This window comes from Giraffa tippelskirchi, chromosome 9 (assembly GCF_054371585.1).
Source record: "Giraffa tippelskirchi isolate mGirTip1 chromosome 9, T2T-mGirTip1v1.2.pri, whole genome shotgun sequence".
Lineage (NCBI taxonomy): Eukaryota > Metazoa > Chordata > Mammalia > Artiodactyla > Giraffidae > Giraffa > Giraffa tippelskirchi.
Genome location: NC_137283.1, coordinates 149,985,893 through 150,003,151, shown reverse-complemented (window position 1 = coordinate 150,003,151; position 17,259 = coordinate 149,985,893). Strand labels below are relative to the sequence as shown.

The following is a 17,259-nucleotide window of genomic DNA, read 5'->3' as shown; positions in this document are numbered from 1 at the left end:
TGTGTGTATATATATATAGAAAGAGGTAATAAAAAGGAATGTGGAAAAGTGTTGATAATTGTTAACTCTGGATGAAGAGATCAGGAGCTCATCACACAATTCTTGCAACTTGTCTGTAATAAAATTTTTTTTTAAGTTTTTAAAAAGCTGTTAAATAAATTTGAAGGGAAGGTAAATAAAGAGCTAAAATTTCCCAGGTATGTGGTGAATTAAGGGATTTTTGGACAATATGGTATTTTCTATAAAATATGAATTTTATAAATTGTGCAAGAAAATACTTTAAAAATGACTTCTCCCATAAGCTGTCTTTGTCATACAGTACTGGATTATCTGTTATAGTTCTCGCTCCTCTTAATATATTCTTCCAAATAATATAAGTACTATAATTCTCATAAAACAGCTTTTACTGAAATTCATGCAAGCATTAAAATACTTAATCTTCAAAGTTTACCTGCAAAATGCTCTATTCATAAATTTACTTGTGCTTTTTAAAATATGAATTAAAGATACTATTGTTTTTTTAATAATTTTACCACATTTTATTTACCAGTTGCAAGGTACTAGGGATTTTGTCAATAAATATCCTTATTGCCCAACAATATAGTACAACATTTCTAAATATCCTCTCCATTTAAAAATTTTTTTGAAAAGGGAAAAGGATTGAAAACTCTCAACAAACTGGGTATAGAGGGAACGTACCTCAACATAATAAAGGCCACATATGACAAGCTCACAGCTAACATCATTCTCAATGGTGAAAAACTGAAAGTTTTTTCCTCTAAAATCAGGAACAAGACAAGGATGCCCACTCTCGCCACTTTTATTCAACATAGTACTGGAAATCCTAGCCAGAGCAATTAGGCAAGAAAAAGAAATAAAAGGCATCAAAATCGGAAAGAAAGATGTAAAACTGTCTCTTTTTGCAGATGATAACTAACTAAAATTAGTTGTTTCTATATACTAATAATAAACTATCAAAAGAAAAATTAAGAAAACAATCTCATTTACAATTATAGCAAAAAGAATAAAATATCTAGAAGTAAATTTAACCAAGGAGGTGAAAGAGTTGTACACTGAAAACTATAGAATGTTAACGAAAGATATTGAAGATGACACAAATAAATGTAAATATATTTCATACCCATGAATTGGAAGGATTAATAGTTAAACTATCCATGCTACCCAAAGTAATCTACTGATTCAATACAATCCCTATCAAAATTTCAATGACATTCTTCACATAAATAGAACAATCCTAAAATTTGTATAGAACCACAAGAGACTCCAAATAGCCAAAGCAATCTTTAGAAAGAACAATAAGACTGGAGGTATGACACTTCCTGATTTCCAACTATATTACAAAGCCAAAGTAATCAAAACAGTATGGTACTTGGCATAAAAACAGACACAGAGACCAATGGAACAGAGTAAAGAGCCCAGAAATAAACTCATGCATATATATGGTCAATTAATTAGGAGCCAAGAATATATGATGAAGAAAGAACAGTCTCTTCAATAAGTGGTGTTGGGAAAACTGGACAGCCACATGAAAACAGAATGAAACTGGACCTCTGTCTTAACACCACACCCCAAAAAATCAAAATGGATTAAAGACTTGAATGTAAGACCTAAACTTATTGTGGTGATCATTTTGCAATATACCAAATCACTATGTTGTACACCTTAAAACTACTACAATGCTATATGTCAATTATATCTCAATAAAACTGGTGAAAAAAAATCATATCATTAAAAAATATTTAATGATGAGGGACAATGTTGATATTTTACTAAATAAAGAGAGATTACAAAATAAAACTATATGATCTCAGGACTACAAAAGAGATGTATATACTTCTATGGATATATAGAAAAGAAGAAAAAAATCTATAAAATATTAATAAGAGGTTATCTCTAGATTCTGGGATTATGGGTGACTTTTGTTCTTTTGTGTTTGTTTTTCCTATTTTTACAATGCATGTACATTACTTTGATAGGAATAGTACTGTGGAAAACAAATAGAAGGCAATTTATATGAACAGTATCCCCCCGACACACACACACACACAAAAAAAAAAACGAAAAGAAATTAAGTTTACAGATCTGAATTATAACATTTAAGGTGTTAAGGAAAAGCAAAAATTTGCTGCCATGGCATGTATAACCTTGTCACATCCTGAGAATCCAAAATCTATTAACCTTCTTAATTTTTCCTAATATTTAAAATTCTACATAACCATATTTTTCGTTATTTGACTTACATGCATAGATCATTTAAAATAAAAAGTACTATGTACTAAATTTCTACAAAGGCTCTTTAAAACTACTATATATATGCTAATATTAATTAGATTCAGTTCAGTTCAGTTGCTCAGTCGGGTCCGACTCTTTGTAACCCCACGGACTGCAGCACACCAGGCTTCTCTGTCCATCACCAACTCCTGGAGCTTGCTCAAACTCATGTCCATCGAGTCGGTGATGCCATCCAACCATCTCATCCTCTGGCATCCCCTTCTCCTCCTGCCTTCAATCTTTCCCAGCATCAGGGTCTTTTCCAATGAGTCAGTTCTTTGCATCAGGTGGCCTAAGTATTGGAGCTTCAGATTCAGCATCAGTCCTTCCAATGAATATTCAGGACTGATTTCCTTTAGGATGGGCTGGTTGGATCTCCTTGCAGTCCAAGGGACTCTCAAGAGTCTTTTCCAACACCACAGTTCAAAACCATCAATTCTTCAGCGATCAGCTTTCTTTATGGTCCAACTCTCACATCTATACACGACTACTGGAAAAACCATAGCTTTGACTAGACAGACTTTGTTGGCAAAGTAATGTCTCTGCTTTTTAATATGCTGTCTAGGTTGGTCACAGCTTTTCTTCCAAGGAGCAAGCGTCTTTTAATTTCATGGCTGCAGTCAACATCTACAGTGATTTTGGGGCCTCCCAAAAATAAAGTCTGTCACTGTTTCCAGTGTTTTCCCATCTCTTTGCCATGAAGTTGTGGGACCGGACACCATGATCTTAGTTTTCTGAATATTGAGTTTTAAGTCAGATTTTTCACTCTCCTCCTCTTTCATCAAGAAGCTCTTTAGTTCTTCTTTACTTTCTGCCATAAGGGTGGTGTCATCTGCATATTTGAGGTTATTGATATTTCTCCCAGCAATCTTGATTCCAGCTTGTGCTTCATCCAGCCCAGCATTTTGCATGATGTACTCTGCATATAAGTTAAATAAGTAGGGTGACAATGTACAGCTTTGACGTACTCGTTTCCCAATTTGGAACCAGTCTGCTGTTCCTTGTCCGGTTCTAACTGTTGCTTCTTGACCTGCATACAGATTTCTCAGGAGGCAGGTCAGGTGGTCTGGTATTCCCTTCTCTGGAAGAATTTTCCACAGTTTGTTGTGATCCACACAGTCAAAGGATTTGGCATAGTCAATAAAGCAGAAATAGAAGTTTTTCTGGAACTCTCTCACTTTTTTGATGATCCAATGGATACTGACAATTTGATCTCTGGTTCTTCTGCCTTTTCTAAATCCAGCTTGAACATCTGGAAGTTCACCATTCACATACTATTGAAGCCTGGCTTGGAGAATTTTGAGCATTATTTTGCTAGTGTGTGAGATAAGTGCAATTATGTGGTAGTCTGAACATTCTTTGGCATTGTCTTTCTTTGAAATTGGAATGAAAACTGACCTTCTCCAGTCCTGTGGCCACTGCTGAATTTTCCAAATTTGCTGGCATACTGAGTGCTGCACTTTAACAGCATCGTCTTTTAGGATTTGAAATAGCTCAAATGGAATTCCATCACCTCCACTAGTTTTGTTCTTAGTGATGCTTCCTAAGCCCACTTGACTTCGTATTATTTAGGTTAATATTAATTATTTAGTTTAGTATTAATTGGATTAATAACTATATATAACATATTACTTTATTGTATAATAAATATACATATAATTATTAAGCTAATAGCTCTAAGACACTAATATTTAGTATTTTATATTCTTTATCAAGAACAACTGAAAATATGTGCTGTCAGGAAATAATAATCAAAATCTATGAATGTTTTCTAATTAATGGGCTTTCTGAGGTAATACAAGCTTTGTACAATTAACTTTGTGCAAAGCATTATGAAAGACATAAAAAGAATTCCAAAAGTAACAATATATTCTTGCCTATAAGGATGCAGTTTATCATAATGCTGTGTAACACATGTAAAGAAATTAAAAAGGGACAGTATAGAACAATTCAGAACACAGGATCAATTGGATACCCTAGGACCTATACAGTCAATCCTAGAAATGCCCAGTCAGTTCATAACATCCTTTTCATGCATACATGGCACTTTAAGAAGACATCAATAGACAAAGTAATTAAGAACAAGAACCCTGAAACATTCCTCTGTTTCACAAAATAGAGATGGACTTATTCCATCGACCCTTGTGGCTATTAAAAACAAAAATAAAACTTACCAGGAGATTAACAAAATGTCGATTTCTAGGTATACAGAATAAACATATATGTATAAAATAAAATATAAATAAATATTTGTATTTAGTTAGTTGCAAGCAACTAATGCAACTATTACCTATCTATAGTCTTGAACATAACACTATCGATTCTAGGTCTACAGCCTACCTATCTGGCATTCTCTCTCCTTTTATTAATCCATCAGAATTGGAAGGAATATTTTTCCAAGTGTAAGGGGACAAAAGTCTACATTCACGTTTCCAGGTTTATCTGACATGAGAATACAGCACGCCCACTAAGTCCTCTCTTTTTTTTTTCCCCATCTAGTTTCTATCACACCTTTCCAGCAAAGATCAGAACTCACTCTCACAGAGCACTCCCCCTAGCTCTGGATGCCTCAATTAGAGAAGGATGGAAAGCAGGTGAGAAACAAAGGAATATTTGTAAGAAAGCACTGGGATGAGTTCTTAAATTAATCCTGAAGAAAAAAAAATTATCTAGCCTGACAAAAAACTGACTTGGGAAGCTTTCTACATAATTCCCATGTGAGATGAGAAAATATAAGTGACTTTTTAATCACATTCTATCCTTACCACCACTGCTTTAATTCAGCCCACCATCACTGCACCCCTGATTTGCTATACGTATCTTCTATTCCTGGCTATAGCTTTATCCCTTTCCAATCTACTCTCTACCCTTACTAACAAAATTATCTTTCTGAAATGGAATTCTGATCCCTTCACTGCCTGGCTTGAACAATTGCTCCCTACCACCCTTAAGCCAGAGTCAACACATTGCACTCTACCTGCCTGTTTGTCTCGCTTTTTGATTTTCTGGATCCTCTACCTGACTGTAAGTTCCACTAGAATGGTCAGTTTCAAATTCACAGCTGTGTATTCCTGGCCCTGCAGCAATACCCACATAGTGGGCACACACACACTTGTTGAATTAATGATGTATTAGAAGGTCATCACACTGAAGATATTTAACAAATTACACAGAATTGCCAAAGAAAAGTATTAGATGTTGCTTTTTCAAAGGCAATTTAAAACAAGTGCATTTTTTTTCCTGTCAAGGACAGTTTAAGCATAGATTAGCCTGATGGCAGTAGAAACCGGACATATAAAAACTAGATGCCCTCTCAAATCTCTTCCATACCTAAATTTAAAAAGAAGCAGAGATATCTGCTCCATGAGAGGAAAGGGGAAGGAAGGAGGTGGTGAGAGCTGACTTCAGACTACATCTGGCCGAGGACCTCTTCCTCTGACTTAAAGTTAAGTCTGTCTGCTGTGATGCCCTGGTAGAGAGAAGAGGGCAGCGGGAGAGAGAACTGAGGCGATTCCTACATGTGGGAGCAGCTGCTTTGCTCTACAGCTACAGCTTCTGTCAGAGACCCCCCACTCCCCACTCTGTCTCTGCTCTCAATGGGTTCCCATAAAACTGTTTCCTAACATTTAGGTCTAGAGTGGTAACAGCTTTCTACTATCACCTTGGGAATCCCTGGTCCCTGGGTATGTCACATCCTTTACCGGTTCCCATAACTTTTCCCATATTTCTTTGAATAGTCCCTTCATTAAAATCACTTCAAAATCCTAGCTAAGCACACTTGGACCTTGACTGACAATTTATGAACACAAAAAGGAATAGCAGATGAATGGTCCCTTAAGATTTTAAGTTAACCATTGATGCTTTACTCTTTCAAACATTCTATTTTCTAATAATTTCTTTCAGCACAAATTTTTTTTTAAGTCAGGGTTTTTTTTTTATTTTCATTTCCAGATTCTGTTTTATATTCTTTAAACTTCATGATTTACAACTAACTGATTATCTCTGTAATTAGAACTACATCTTTGGATGTAGGAAAATGTGTTTGAAAATATAGTAAATGTGCAATAGAAAAATTAGAAAATCCTCTTAGTACAACTGGAGAAAAGTTTCCTATGTGCATACATGTAAAATTGCTCAGTATTTTAAAAAGTTGAAGGCCAAAAAGAAAACCAAGTATATATATATTTAAATATTTGGTAAATGACTGAACAATTGTCCACAGATTTAAAATTATTCTAAATTTAATACAAATAGTTTAGTCTTATCAGAGGTAAAATACAGGTAAGTGGAAGCCTGAAGCTTATATAATTGGGTGGGTGGGGGGGACTGCTTTATGAAGGGAAAAAAAAGGTAAACTAAAAACAAGACCATGTATATAAAATTTGGTATAAGGCCATGAATGGCCCAAAGCAAGTGAGGGCCCAGAAACTTAAGTTTCATTACCTTCAAGCTAAATCTACTTCTGGTTATAAAAACAAAACTTGTTTTATACATATCTGGTTATAAAAACAAAAAGCACTCTTATCTGATACCATATTTCAGTAATTTCAGTGATATGTTTGCCCCATTTATAGAGCAGCAATCATAATATTTTGTAATTATATAACCATACTGGAAGCAAAGTGAAGGAAGTTTGTAACTACATCTGATTCTAATTGACAAGACTGCTAGCTTTCAAAAAATTTTCTTAAAGAAGTGGCTGTGCTCCAGGTTAGAATTCAAAGAAAACAGCTATAACTACATTGTGAAGTGAAAGTGCTCAGTCGTGTCCAACTGTTTAAGACCCCATGGACTGACTATACATGTAATTCTGCAGGCCAGAATACTGGAGTGGGTAGCCTTTCCCTTCTCCAGGGGATCTTCCCAACCCAGGGATTGAACCCAGGTCTCCTGCATTGCAGGTGGATTCTTTACCAGCTGAGCCACAAGGGAAGTCCTTAATTTTATTAGTAACTACATTAGGTGAAGAATTAAAATGCATTTCCTAATAAGGACTAACAGAAATGGTCAGTCAGAATTAATCAAAAGTAAAACTCAGTTTTCAACAAACAGAGTTAGATTCATTACCACTTTTGCTGTTAAACATTCATTAAAAAGGTATCTTTCCTCTTTCCAGAAAACAAAATTGAGAGGTCTATGAAGCCTGGTGTGTTGCAGTTCAAGGGGTCACAAAGAGTCAGACACTACTTAGCGACTAAACAACAACAACATTAAATCTATAATCGCCATTTTACTTATTAATTAAGAAATCATCTTAAAATAAGGACGTCTGTCAAGTAAAAACAGATTCTAAAGCAAGGAAACAGTAAGACCTTTCTTGATTTGGCAGGTAATTTCAAGTAGTCTTAGCTAATGTCTTACTTATGGATCTCACTCCCTCCCCCTGGAGAGAGTGGGCAGGGGAAGAAGGAAGAGAGGAAACAGAGAAAGCTTGGCTTCAAAGGGAATATCCAATGATGCTGAGACACAGAAACAAAAGTGGGCGTTAAATGAGCCATGCTGTGCTGAAGATATGCCCCATGCTGTCGGCCCTTTGGGTGGGTGTGTGAGACCTGGGCACTCACTCGCAGAACCCCCTTCCCTCCCCAGGAACTTAGAGGAGCTCAACAATTGGCCAGTCTGTTGTACAAAATGATAAGCTTCTTCCTTACTGTGGCTCCGAAATAACAGCGGGATATAAAACAGGCACAGGTTGTCAGGCATCTAGGAACCTGATTGAAAAAGGGAAGTCGAGCGCAGAGCAAGAATCTCCTCTCTGGCATTCTGACACCTTCGAAAACTGGGACAAGAGTATCTTTTCCCTTCTTTCTCTTCACAACAATGCTACAATAGAAGATGGAACTAGGGCAGAAAATGATCCCTTCTCTTCAGATGAAAGCCTTCATTTCCATGACCATAGAGCAGATATAAAAATTAGTTGTCAATATAGAAACAGAGTGGCTGATAATAAAGGAACTTTGGAAAGTGTGACTGACAGCCTCTTTAAAAAGAAAAACACCTTTGTGCCAACCAAGTCTCACTCCCCTTTCCCAAAGATGAGTTAAATCAAAAGGACAGACCATGCAAAACTTTTCTACATTTTTAATGTAGTGAATTTCTGATGTTAAAATGGAGTAGCATAAAGGTGACAACCAAAAAAGCGGCTCTTGCAGTCTAATCTCTTAAAATCCACACCCTTTCACCTTGCATGTGTGGAAGAAGAAAGAGCAGAAGATAAAATCACTTCCACCTGGACCACTGCTTTTCTTTATCTGTTAAAGGCACGTATATCACTCCCATCAGAGGTTTCATTTTGACACTGCCATCTTGCAGCTTGTCATACTGCTCCAACATCTGGTTTCCACCTGCAGGACCAACTGGCAATATCAATCTTCCTCCAGGCTTTAACTGGTCTATTAGCTAAAAGAAAGAGAAAAGGACACACACACCAAGTTACAGATTTTATATTAATAGTCATTTTACATCACTATACACAACTGTCAGTGTCCATGGACAGAAAGCAGAAATGTACCTTATTTAGTACATACATTCTTCCACTGTTAAACTTGTTACTCAATTACTCACTTACTCATTTATTACTGACCTCCCCTACTACAGTACAAATTCTCTGATGACTGGGACTGTGTCTTATTCATCTTTGTGCCCTTAGCATCAAACATAGTACCTAGTACAACTGCAAAACTCAAAATGTTTGAGTTGAACCATATAATGTAGATTATCCTCTTGAGAAGACCAAAGGCAAAGCAGAAAATTTCAATTCCTGTATGCTTGTTTTCAATCTTTGTAGTTTGCGGGGGGAAGAGGGGAAGTGTAGAAAATCAGCAAGAATCCCTATCCTATCTAAGAATTTAAGGCATCACTGAACCAGAGATAAGGGAACTCTGGTTTTATGACTGAAGTTAGGGTCATAGGGAGCATGACATGATAAAGGAAGGTAGGGCTGGAGTCCCTGCAGCATTAGAACGAGGACGCCCCTGTCAATGAAGAACCAAAATTTCTCAGTTAAAGCCCCTCTGGTTAGAAAATTTTTAAGTCACATGTTACGATGTGAATGCAGCCTGAAAGATGGCCATCAGTCAAAAACAGTAAGGAAAAAACCTTCCCAGAGAAGGGTGTCCTTAATTTAATTTTTGGTTGTCAGCAAGTCTATCTTATTTTTTCCCTTTTAATTCCTCTAAATGTCAAGATTTTCAATGAAAAAATAGACTTCTTCCCTCTACCTCAATCTTGCTCCTTAAATCCATTCACTTTAAAACCTTTTAGCTGTCTTTTTTTATAGGGCTTATTTCTAAAGCATGCCATTTATTTTTTTTAGCTGAAGTATAATTGACACATAAACACTGTGTTAGTTTTAGGTGTACAATATAATGATTTGATATATGTATATAATGTAAAATGATTACTACAGTAAACTTAATTAACATCTACTATCACACATAATCACAATTTTTTTCTTGTGATGAAAACTTTTAAGGTTTACTCTCTTAGCAACTTTCAATTATATAATATATTAACTATAATTAATACAGTCAATAATTAACATAGTATTAACTATAGTCACCATGTTGAATAACATTTCCTTTTCTACTTCAAATTATATGCCAGATGAGGACTAAGCTCTCGTACATAAACAGCTGTCCCTCAGTATCCAAGAGGGACTAGCCCCAGGACCGTATCTCTGATAACAAAATCCACAGACATTCAAGTTCCTTATAGACAATGGAGTAGTATTTGCATATAACCTATATATCTCATATATTTTAAATTATCTCTAGACTACTTATTATATCTAATACAAGGCAAATACCATGTAAACAGTTGAAGTACAACTTGAAACTGCAACAACAAATTCAAGTTCTGTGCTTTTTTGGAACTTTCTGGAAATTTTTTTCTGAATATTTTCAATCTGTGATTGGTTGAATCCTTGAAAGTGGAATCCTTGGATACAGAGGGCCAGCTGCAATCTGCTTCTTTCCCCCATCATTTTTTTTATGAAAACCATTTTGTTATGACTGTAAACATAATTTGCAGCTGAGCCAAGAGGAACTCAGTGACTGTTTCCTTTCCTATAGAACAGTTGTTTTCTCTGCAGTTAAAAACTGAAGCTTTTTGTTTTTCACTCACTTAATTTTCTTTGTAACTATTTCTCCCAACTGCTTCTTAATGAAATTTTTATACAGCCAAATCTATTTATAAGCACCTTCCTTTTTTCTTTTACTGCTTTTTTTTTTTTTTTTTTTGTAGGCTCCCTTCTAGTACTTTTCCTCCTCTGCTCTAAATCTAGACTGGTTACTCTCCAGGCCTGCTGCATAGGTGTCATACTGGGACTTCCCTTTGCAACAATACTGGGAACTCTGACCATCTCTCTCCTGAACAATGTGTCCTACCTTCCTAGAGGCCATGGCTACTTCTTTCTGGTTTCTCCCACTGTCTCTCTACTCCCTCATTTTTTGATGACATTTAAAGCAATTCCTCCAGAAGTATTCTGTGAAACAGTATGTGGAACACTTTTAAAGAGATTGAGATTTGCAAGTCTAAAATTATCTTTCTTCTATATATTTAGTGATATGTGCAGGTACAGGATTTAAAATTGGAAACTGGAAATCATTTTCAGTTCAGAATTGTGATGCTTTTCCTCTGACTTGTTCATTCTAATGCTGATTATCTAAAGATTGATGCCTTTCTGATTACTGACCCTTAATGAATGATCCATTTTGTTTTTCTGGAAACTTTTAGAATATTCTCTTTATAACATTCTGAAATTTCATGGTGATATTGTGGGTTGCCTCCCTTTTTTTAAATTCATTATACTAGGTACTCAATAGATGTTTTTAAACTACAGAATCATGTCTTTCAGTTCTTGGAAATTTTCTTAGGGCTTAGGGCTAACTGCTCCTCATAAAGAATTTCAAGCAGCAGCTCCTCTTTTCAGGCCACAACGTCATCTCTGGTTTCCAAGGTCCTGATGCCTCCAGTTTCTAAGCTTTTGCTGAGTTCTGCAAAACAAACAGCCTCTGCACTGATACTCCTCTCTGCAGTCTCTTTGGTTCAGCTTCCTCCACCCTTCCAGGTCAGTTATTACTCCATCTGCTTTTCTGACTTCATACACTGTAGCATTCAGGACTGTTAAGTATAATCTCCTAGATAACTGAATATGGAGTTTCATATTTCTTGTTACTATTTCTTGTTTTTCTAACTGCTATGAGGTGGTATCTGAAGGAGGCATAAACATCTTGAGTCTATTCTCTTAAAACTGGAAAGCCCCTCCAGCATGTCCATCTTCAAATTTAATCAGATGTAAAGAGCTACCCCCCAAATAATACTCCACCTGCTACTACAAATGTTCAAATTCATACCGAGCTAAAGCCAGAAATGCCCTTCAAGATCATCTTACGATCTTAGTAGAGAAGATGAGTCCCGTCCCCAAGAATCTTTCATTTAAACACATTTCTATTTTAGATTTTAATTGTTCCTCCTAGGTTGCCAGTATTTTCAAAAAATAAAAAAAATAAAAAAAAAAACCCTACTGATCATGTGTTTGTATATGAAAATTCATTATTTACTTATGACTTGTACAACTTTCTACATCATATTAATACTGTTAAAAACTACTAGTTTGGTCTTTCTAAAAAAATAGATAACAGGGCCAGAGAGAATAGTTCATTTTCCTAACGTCATTCAGCCAGTGAGTAACAAGTCAGTAATCAGAACAAATCTCCAAACTTTCAGCTCCTCATAACTGTAAACACACACAAAACTACTTCCAGGTTGGGGACTTAATGAGACTGGGCAAAAGAGACAAGAGTCAGTTTTAGCTCCTTGTCATCTAGTTAAGAACTATGTAAAAATCATATGTAATAGAAATCTAAGCCAAGGATTATTTGGGCTGACATAAGCTTATCAGAGTCTTACTAAAATGAAAACTCAATTTTGTACTTAAATATTTCCTTGACTATGTAATATATACTACTGGAATATCCTACCTTCTCATTGCAACTATGCAAATTAAGATTTTTTTCTTTCTTCCTACTATTCTTTAAGATTTAGTTCAAATTCTATTCCTGTATGAAATCTCCTTCACTACTCTATACAACATACTCCCCTTCCTCTGAACTCCTACAGTGCGTATTTTCTTTTCCCTTCAATATCTATCATATGCTGATGATATGCTATCAAATCATTCATTTCCCTGATATATGTATGATATATCTCTTCTAGTAAGGTCAGTGAGGATAAAATGTATGACAAATACTTCCTGGTTTTACCCATGCACCTAACACAGTCTTGCACACAACATACCAAGTGATTACCAGGTCATGAACTCCAGAGGGATTTTCCCAATTCTACTGGTGTACTACTTCTTGGTTGAATCAAATACTCCTTGAAATAAGACAGTCACGAGCTGGGGCTTAGTCATCTTCATGTCATTTATACAACTGTTTGTACATGAAAAAAACTGCCTACTAACTAATAAAAATACACAGCTAGTTAAAATTAAAATTCAATTTAAAAAATTGAGCATAATTATCAGCCAAAAAAAAAAAAAGGCACAATGTAACACAGATGGTATTTTCAACATCAACAGAAGTCATTTCCTATAAATGGTTAAGAGCTTTAGTTGAATAAAGTATACAAACACACACACAAAAAACAACTCACTGCCTGGGGCACAACTGGGGCTGCAGCTCCTACGTGAATAGCCTCATAAGGGGCTTCTGCGGCATATCCCATTCGTCCATCTCCCACTGAAAGAAAAAAGTGCTTTAAACACCTGTTCTGACAGAACTACCCAGTGTCAAGAATTATAGGAGGTTTAAAGCGGCGAAAGGACAGATCTTTTAAAAATCACTTAACTAAGCAATGCTGGGACAACGGAAAATTCAAAGAAAAAATAGATACTTGGACCCTCAGACCTCATGAATACACAAAAATGAACATCAAAAAGGTCTAAATGTAAAAAGTTAAAATGGTAGTATGCACGAGAAATAATTCAAGGATGTATCTTCATGATTTCAGAGTACCTTAAACAGGATACAAAAAACACTACAAGAAATGGGGAAGTCTGACTACATTAAAGTTAAGAATTTCTAATTATCAAAAAGAATAGTATGAGAGTAAAAAGCAGATCACAGAGTGGGAGAAGAGATTTACAATATGTATAAATAGACAAAAGGTTAGTATATAGAAGTCCTACAAATCAAAGAAAAATATAAATAACTCAATATCTGAATAGACATTTCACAAAAGAGGAAATCCAAATGGCCAAACATATGAAATAGTGTTCAACTTCACTGATTAATATTAAAATACAAAATTAAAATCACAGAGATACTACCATACACTAAGTGGGTGAAGAGAAAAATTTAGTAATCCCAAGTATTGGTAGTGATGTGAAGCAATAGGAACCTTGATATATCACTGATGGGAATGTAAGTTGGTTCAGTCACTTCAAAAAACAATTTTTGCAATATCTATGGTCACTCTATGAATCTGTAACAACACACCTACAGAAATAAGTGCTTGTATGATAAGTGTATATCAGTATCTGGACTTAGGTACACTGTGAATATGCAGCACTGTGAATAAATCAGAAACAACCCAAAATATCCATCTACAGTAGCATTAATAAAAAAATTTTGGTAATGTTCCTACAATCAACTGCTATACAGCAATAAAAATTATCATGCAAAAAAAAGGATGACTCTTATAAACATAATAATGAATGAAAAGTCATTCATCATAGAATATGTACTGTATGATTCCATTTAGGTAACATTCAAGATATTAAACATCATTTATGGAACTGCAATTAGGTAGTAAATGCCTAAAAGTAATGATACTAGTTACCACTAGGGAAAAGGGAGGTAGTTACGATGAGGATACAGAAAGCAGAGGACTTTCAAGGTGCTGATAATGTCCCATTTCTTGATCAGAGTGATGGTTAAACAGGTGCTTGTTAAGCTTCACGTTTATGTTTTCTGCATATTTTGAGGTCTGTTATTTTTCTCAGTATAAAACATACTCACATGGAAATGTGTCCACAAGTACCACTGAATGGAAAGAAAGCAAACTGAAGAACAATATGTAGAGTATGAGTCAATCTAAAAACTGTGTGTGTACAATTTATTCATATGTATATTTATATGTCTAAAAAATTTGAGGATAAAAAGAGGCTTTCTTTATCTTACACATTTCTGTGTACCGTTCACGTTCTCTATATTCAACACTGATTACTTTGATGTTACTTCTTAAAAAAGTAATGAAGAAAGAACCCAACATGACATTTTCTGAAATAGTTAATAGTCATGTCACCCATGGTCAAAGTGGAACCAGTATAACATTTTAGAGTAATTTATTTTCTTGCTTAGTACTTAAAAGTGAATGTTAAAAAAAAAAAAAGCAATAATTAGCTCTGAATATTATGTCACTTGCATGGGATTTTTCTGAAAATAAAAATTCTCCAGAGAGGAAATTTTCCACGTTTTCTGATACTTACCAACCAGTTGCACCCTCCCTGAAGACAAAAGCATTGGATCATCCTTTCTGACATTATTTATTGAGTCATCTACTAGCTCTTTAATGTGGTCAATTCCTATGACTTTTCCACTAGGTCCAACCTGGAAGTGAGAATAATTCACTGGTCTTAATTAGTTTTTCTAAGGTGTCAATAAAATATTTCTTTATCCAAAGTCATATTCAGTAATGAGAAATCAGGACAAATAAACAGTTTAAGCCTCTAATTTGATTGTTAAACACTCAGTTTATTATAGATTATTTGGCACATACAGCTTTCTCAGCCATAACCCTAAGTGAATAATGGTATTTCAGTAATTATGAAACTAGAATTATAAAAATTTATAATACTAAGAAAAATGGTATCTTTCTTCCTTCAGTTTTTTTAGACCCAGAACCCTGAAATGGGACTTAGCTACCAATATTAAATGGTAGTTATTAGTGTAACCATTTTTTATTTAAATTCCATTGAAAATTGTGACTTAAACATTAAACAGATACATAAAAATTTTATAGGAATTTCTATACCTGATTATGCTGCCACATATGGGAAATATAAAAATACATAAAAATATTAAAAGATTCTAAATATAAATATTAACTGTAGAACAAAATTAACACAATAAAGACTCTGAAGTCAGACTATCTGGGTTTACATCTAAGTTTCTTACTTACAACTATATAACCTTGACAAGCTATTCTATCAATTAGGTTCCTCAGCTGTAAAGTGAGGAGGAAGCAGGTACATACCCCATAAATGACATGAGGAACAAATAAGAGAATGCATGAAAAGCATCGTGAATACTGACCAGCACATGGTAAACGTGTGAAAAACATTAATTAGTATCATTTTCAAAAAGATAACTCAGAAATAAAATGACTTTTAAAAAAATGATAATGCCTCTGAAACCATAAACAGTCAAGTATAGAGAACAAGTCATTAATTAAACACCATTTCTAGTATTTAATTACATCCCATTACTGAGGGTTAAACTTATGAAAAACAAGTCAAACAACTGAAAAGGAATATCTGAATCCTTATTGTGTGCCTGGCACTGTTCTGGAGGCTTAGGATACATCAATGAAAAAAACTCAGACAAAATTCCCACCACTCTGGAGCTTACATTCTAAGAGTCTGCCAATTATATATTCATAGCAAGTTAAATGGATTCTAGTCAAAAAGGATCCATAAATCCTAACTTAACTAGACCATAATCTTCCAAGCTGGCCTCCAGGCACAAGATTTTTCATAATCAACCTGACTTAATTATCTGAGCACAGATAAACTTTTACTCCAAGGTGTCTGAGTGGGCCTTCAGACTTAAACTCTGAATAGTCATTATCAGATAAGCCTCTGATGATGAAATTTGAAGTATAATAAAATAAAATAAAAATGCATTCATTTTTCTTAATGTAAGAAGAGCTCTCCTTCAATCCTAATAAACCTGTTGTTTGGATATCAGGCTGTATTTGGTTCTGCCAGGTGAGAACTTACAAGAATGAAGTTTGGGAGCTCTTGGCTGCCACTGTGTGATCACAAGAGAAAAGCATATCTGAGAATGCAGCCAACTTGTGGAGAGCCAAGTCAAACCAAGAACCAGAGAGAAACTCACTGTCTATAAAAACTTGAGATCTTTCTCTGAATCCAGCCATACAAGAAGCCAGAGAGACCTCTAGACTTTTCCATGATATAACCAAATAATTCCCTTCTAGTTCTGCCAGAGTTCAACTGAATGTTCTGTCACCACCACAACAAAAAGAAATCCTAGGTGACATATATTCTAACTGCTATCTTAACAGAATTTAAAAAGAAAGAAAACCTTCAAAAACTGCTAGTGAAAAAAGTACACGGCCAAATCATATAATATGCTCCTGTTGGGGCCAGAATAGTAAATAAAGCTCTTACCATACGTGCAAAACATGCAGTAAGGATTCCACTTCCAGATCCTACATCAAGAGCTTTAGCTCCTTCATGCAACTGATCAAATAGAAGTTCTAGTGCATATGCATGCTGCCAAAAGAAAACAAAGGAAGTATTCATTTTTCTTCCCAAGATTCTATAAAGTATATATACCATGGCATATGAATAAAGCTGCTAACTTCTCAACAATTTTTCCACTACTGTCATCTACCAAAACAATGAAAACATAACGTATTACATACTTACATCTACAGAGGAGTTATGTAAGAACATTCTAGTTTGATTAAAACTCCGATGTTTAAAGTGTCTCAGTAATTTTAGATCTCCAGTATGTGAATATTTAAAATTTAATGATTTCAAAGTAAAAAGCTACAAAAAGATTTACAGTGAAAGGTCTCCATCCCACCCCTCTTCCCAACCAGTCTCACTCCCTAAAGGCAACCAATGTTACCAGTTTCTACTGATTCCTTCCAAACATATTCACTTTATGCATATGTAAGCAAATATGTATGTATTTATAAATATATCTTTGG

General features: G+C 34.9%; 1 protein-coding gene across 7 annotated transcripts in view; it reads right to left on the bottom strand.

Annotated features, from left to right (window-relative positions):
- The window catches only part of PCMT1 (protein-L-isoaspartate (D-aspartate) O-methyltransferase), a 41,248-nt gene that overhangs the window by 1,653 nt on the left and 22,336 nt on the right, over positions 1–17,259 (bottom strand). The window contains exons 4-8 of one of the 7 annotated variants that reach the window (XR_014065369.1): positions 16,712–16,816; positions 14,789–14,909; positions 12,952–13,037; positions 8,475–8,691; positions 700–844 (exon numbers count right to left, since the gene is read on the bottom strand). Coding sequence is in view for 6 of the 7 variants with exons in the window: in XM_081529953.1 (XP_081386079.1) it covers positions 700–844; positions 8,522–8,691; positions 12,952–13,037; positions 14,789–14,909; positions 16,712–16,816 (627 nt within the window). In the remaining variant the exon portion in view is untranslated. The remainder of the gene's footprint in view (positions 1–699; positions 845–8,474; positions 8,692–12,951; positions 13,038–14,788; positions 14,910–16,711; positions 16,817–17,259) is intronic. The other 6 variants (XM_081529953.1, XM_081529956.1, XM_081529955.1 and 3 more) reach the window with 6 other exon arrangements.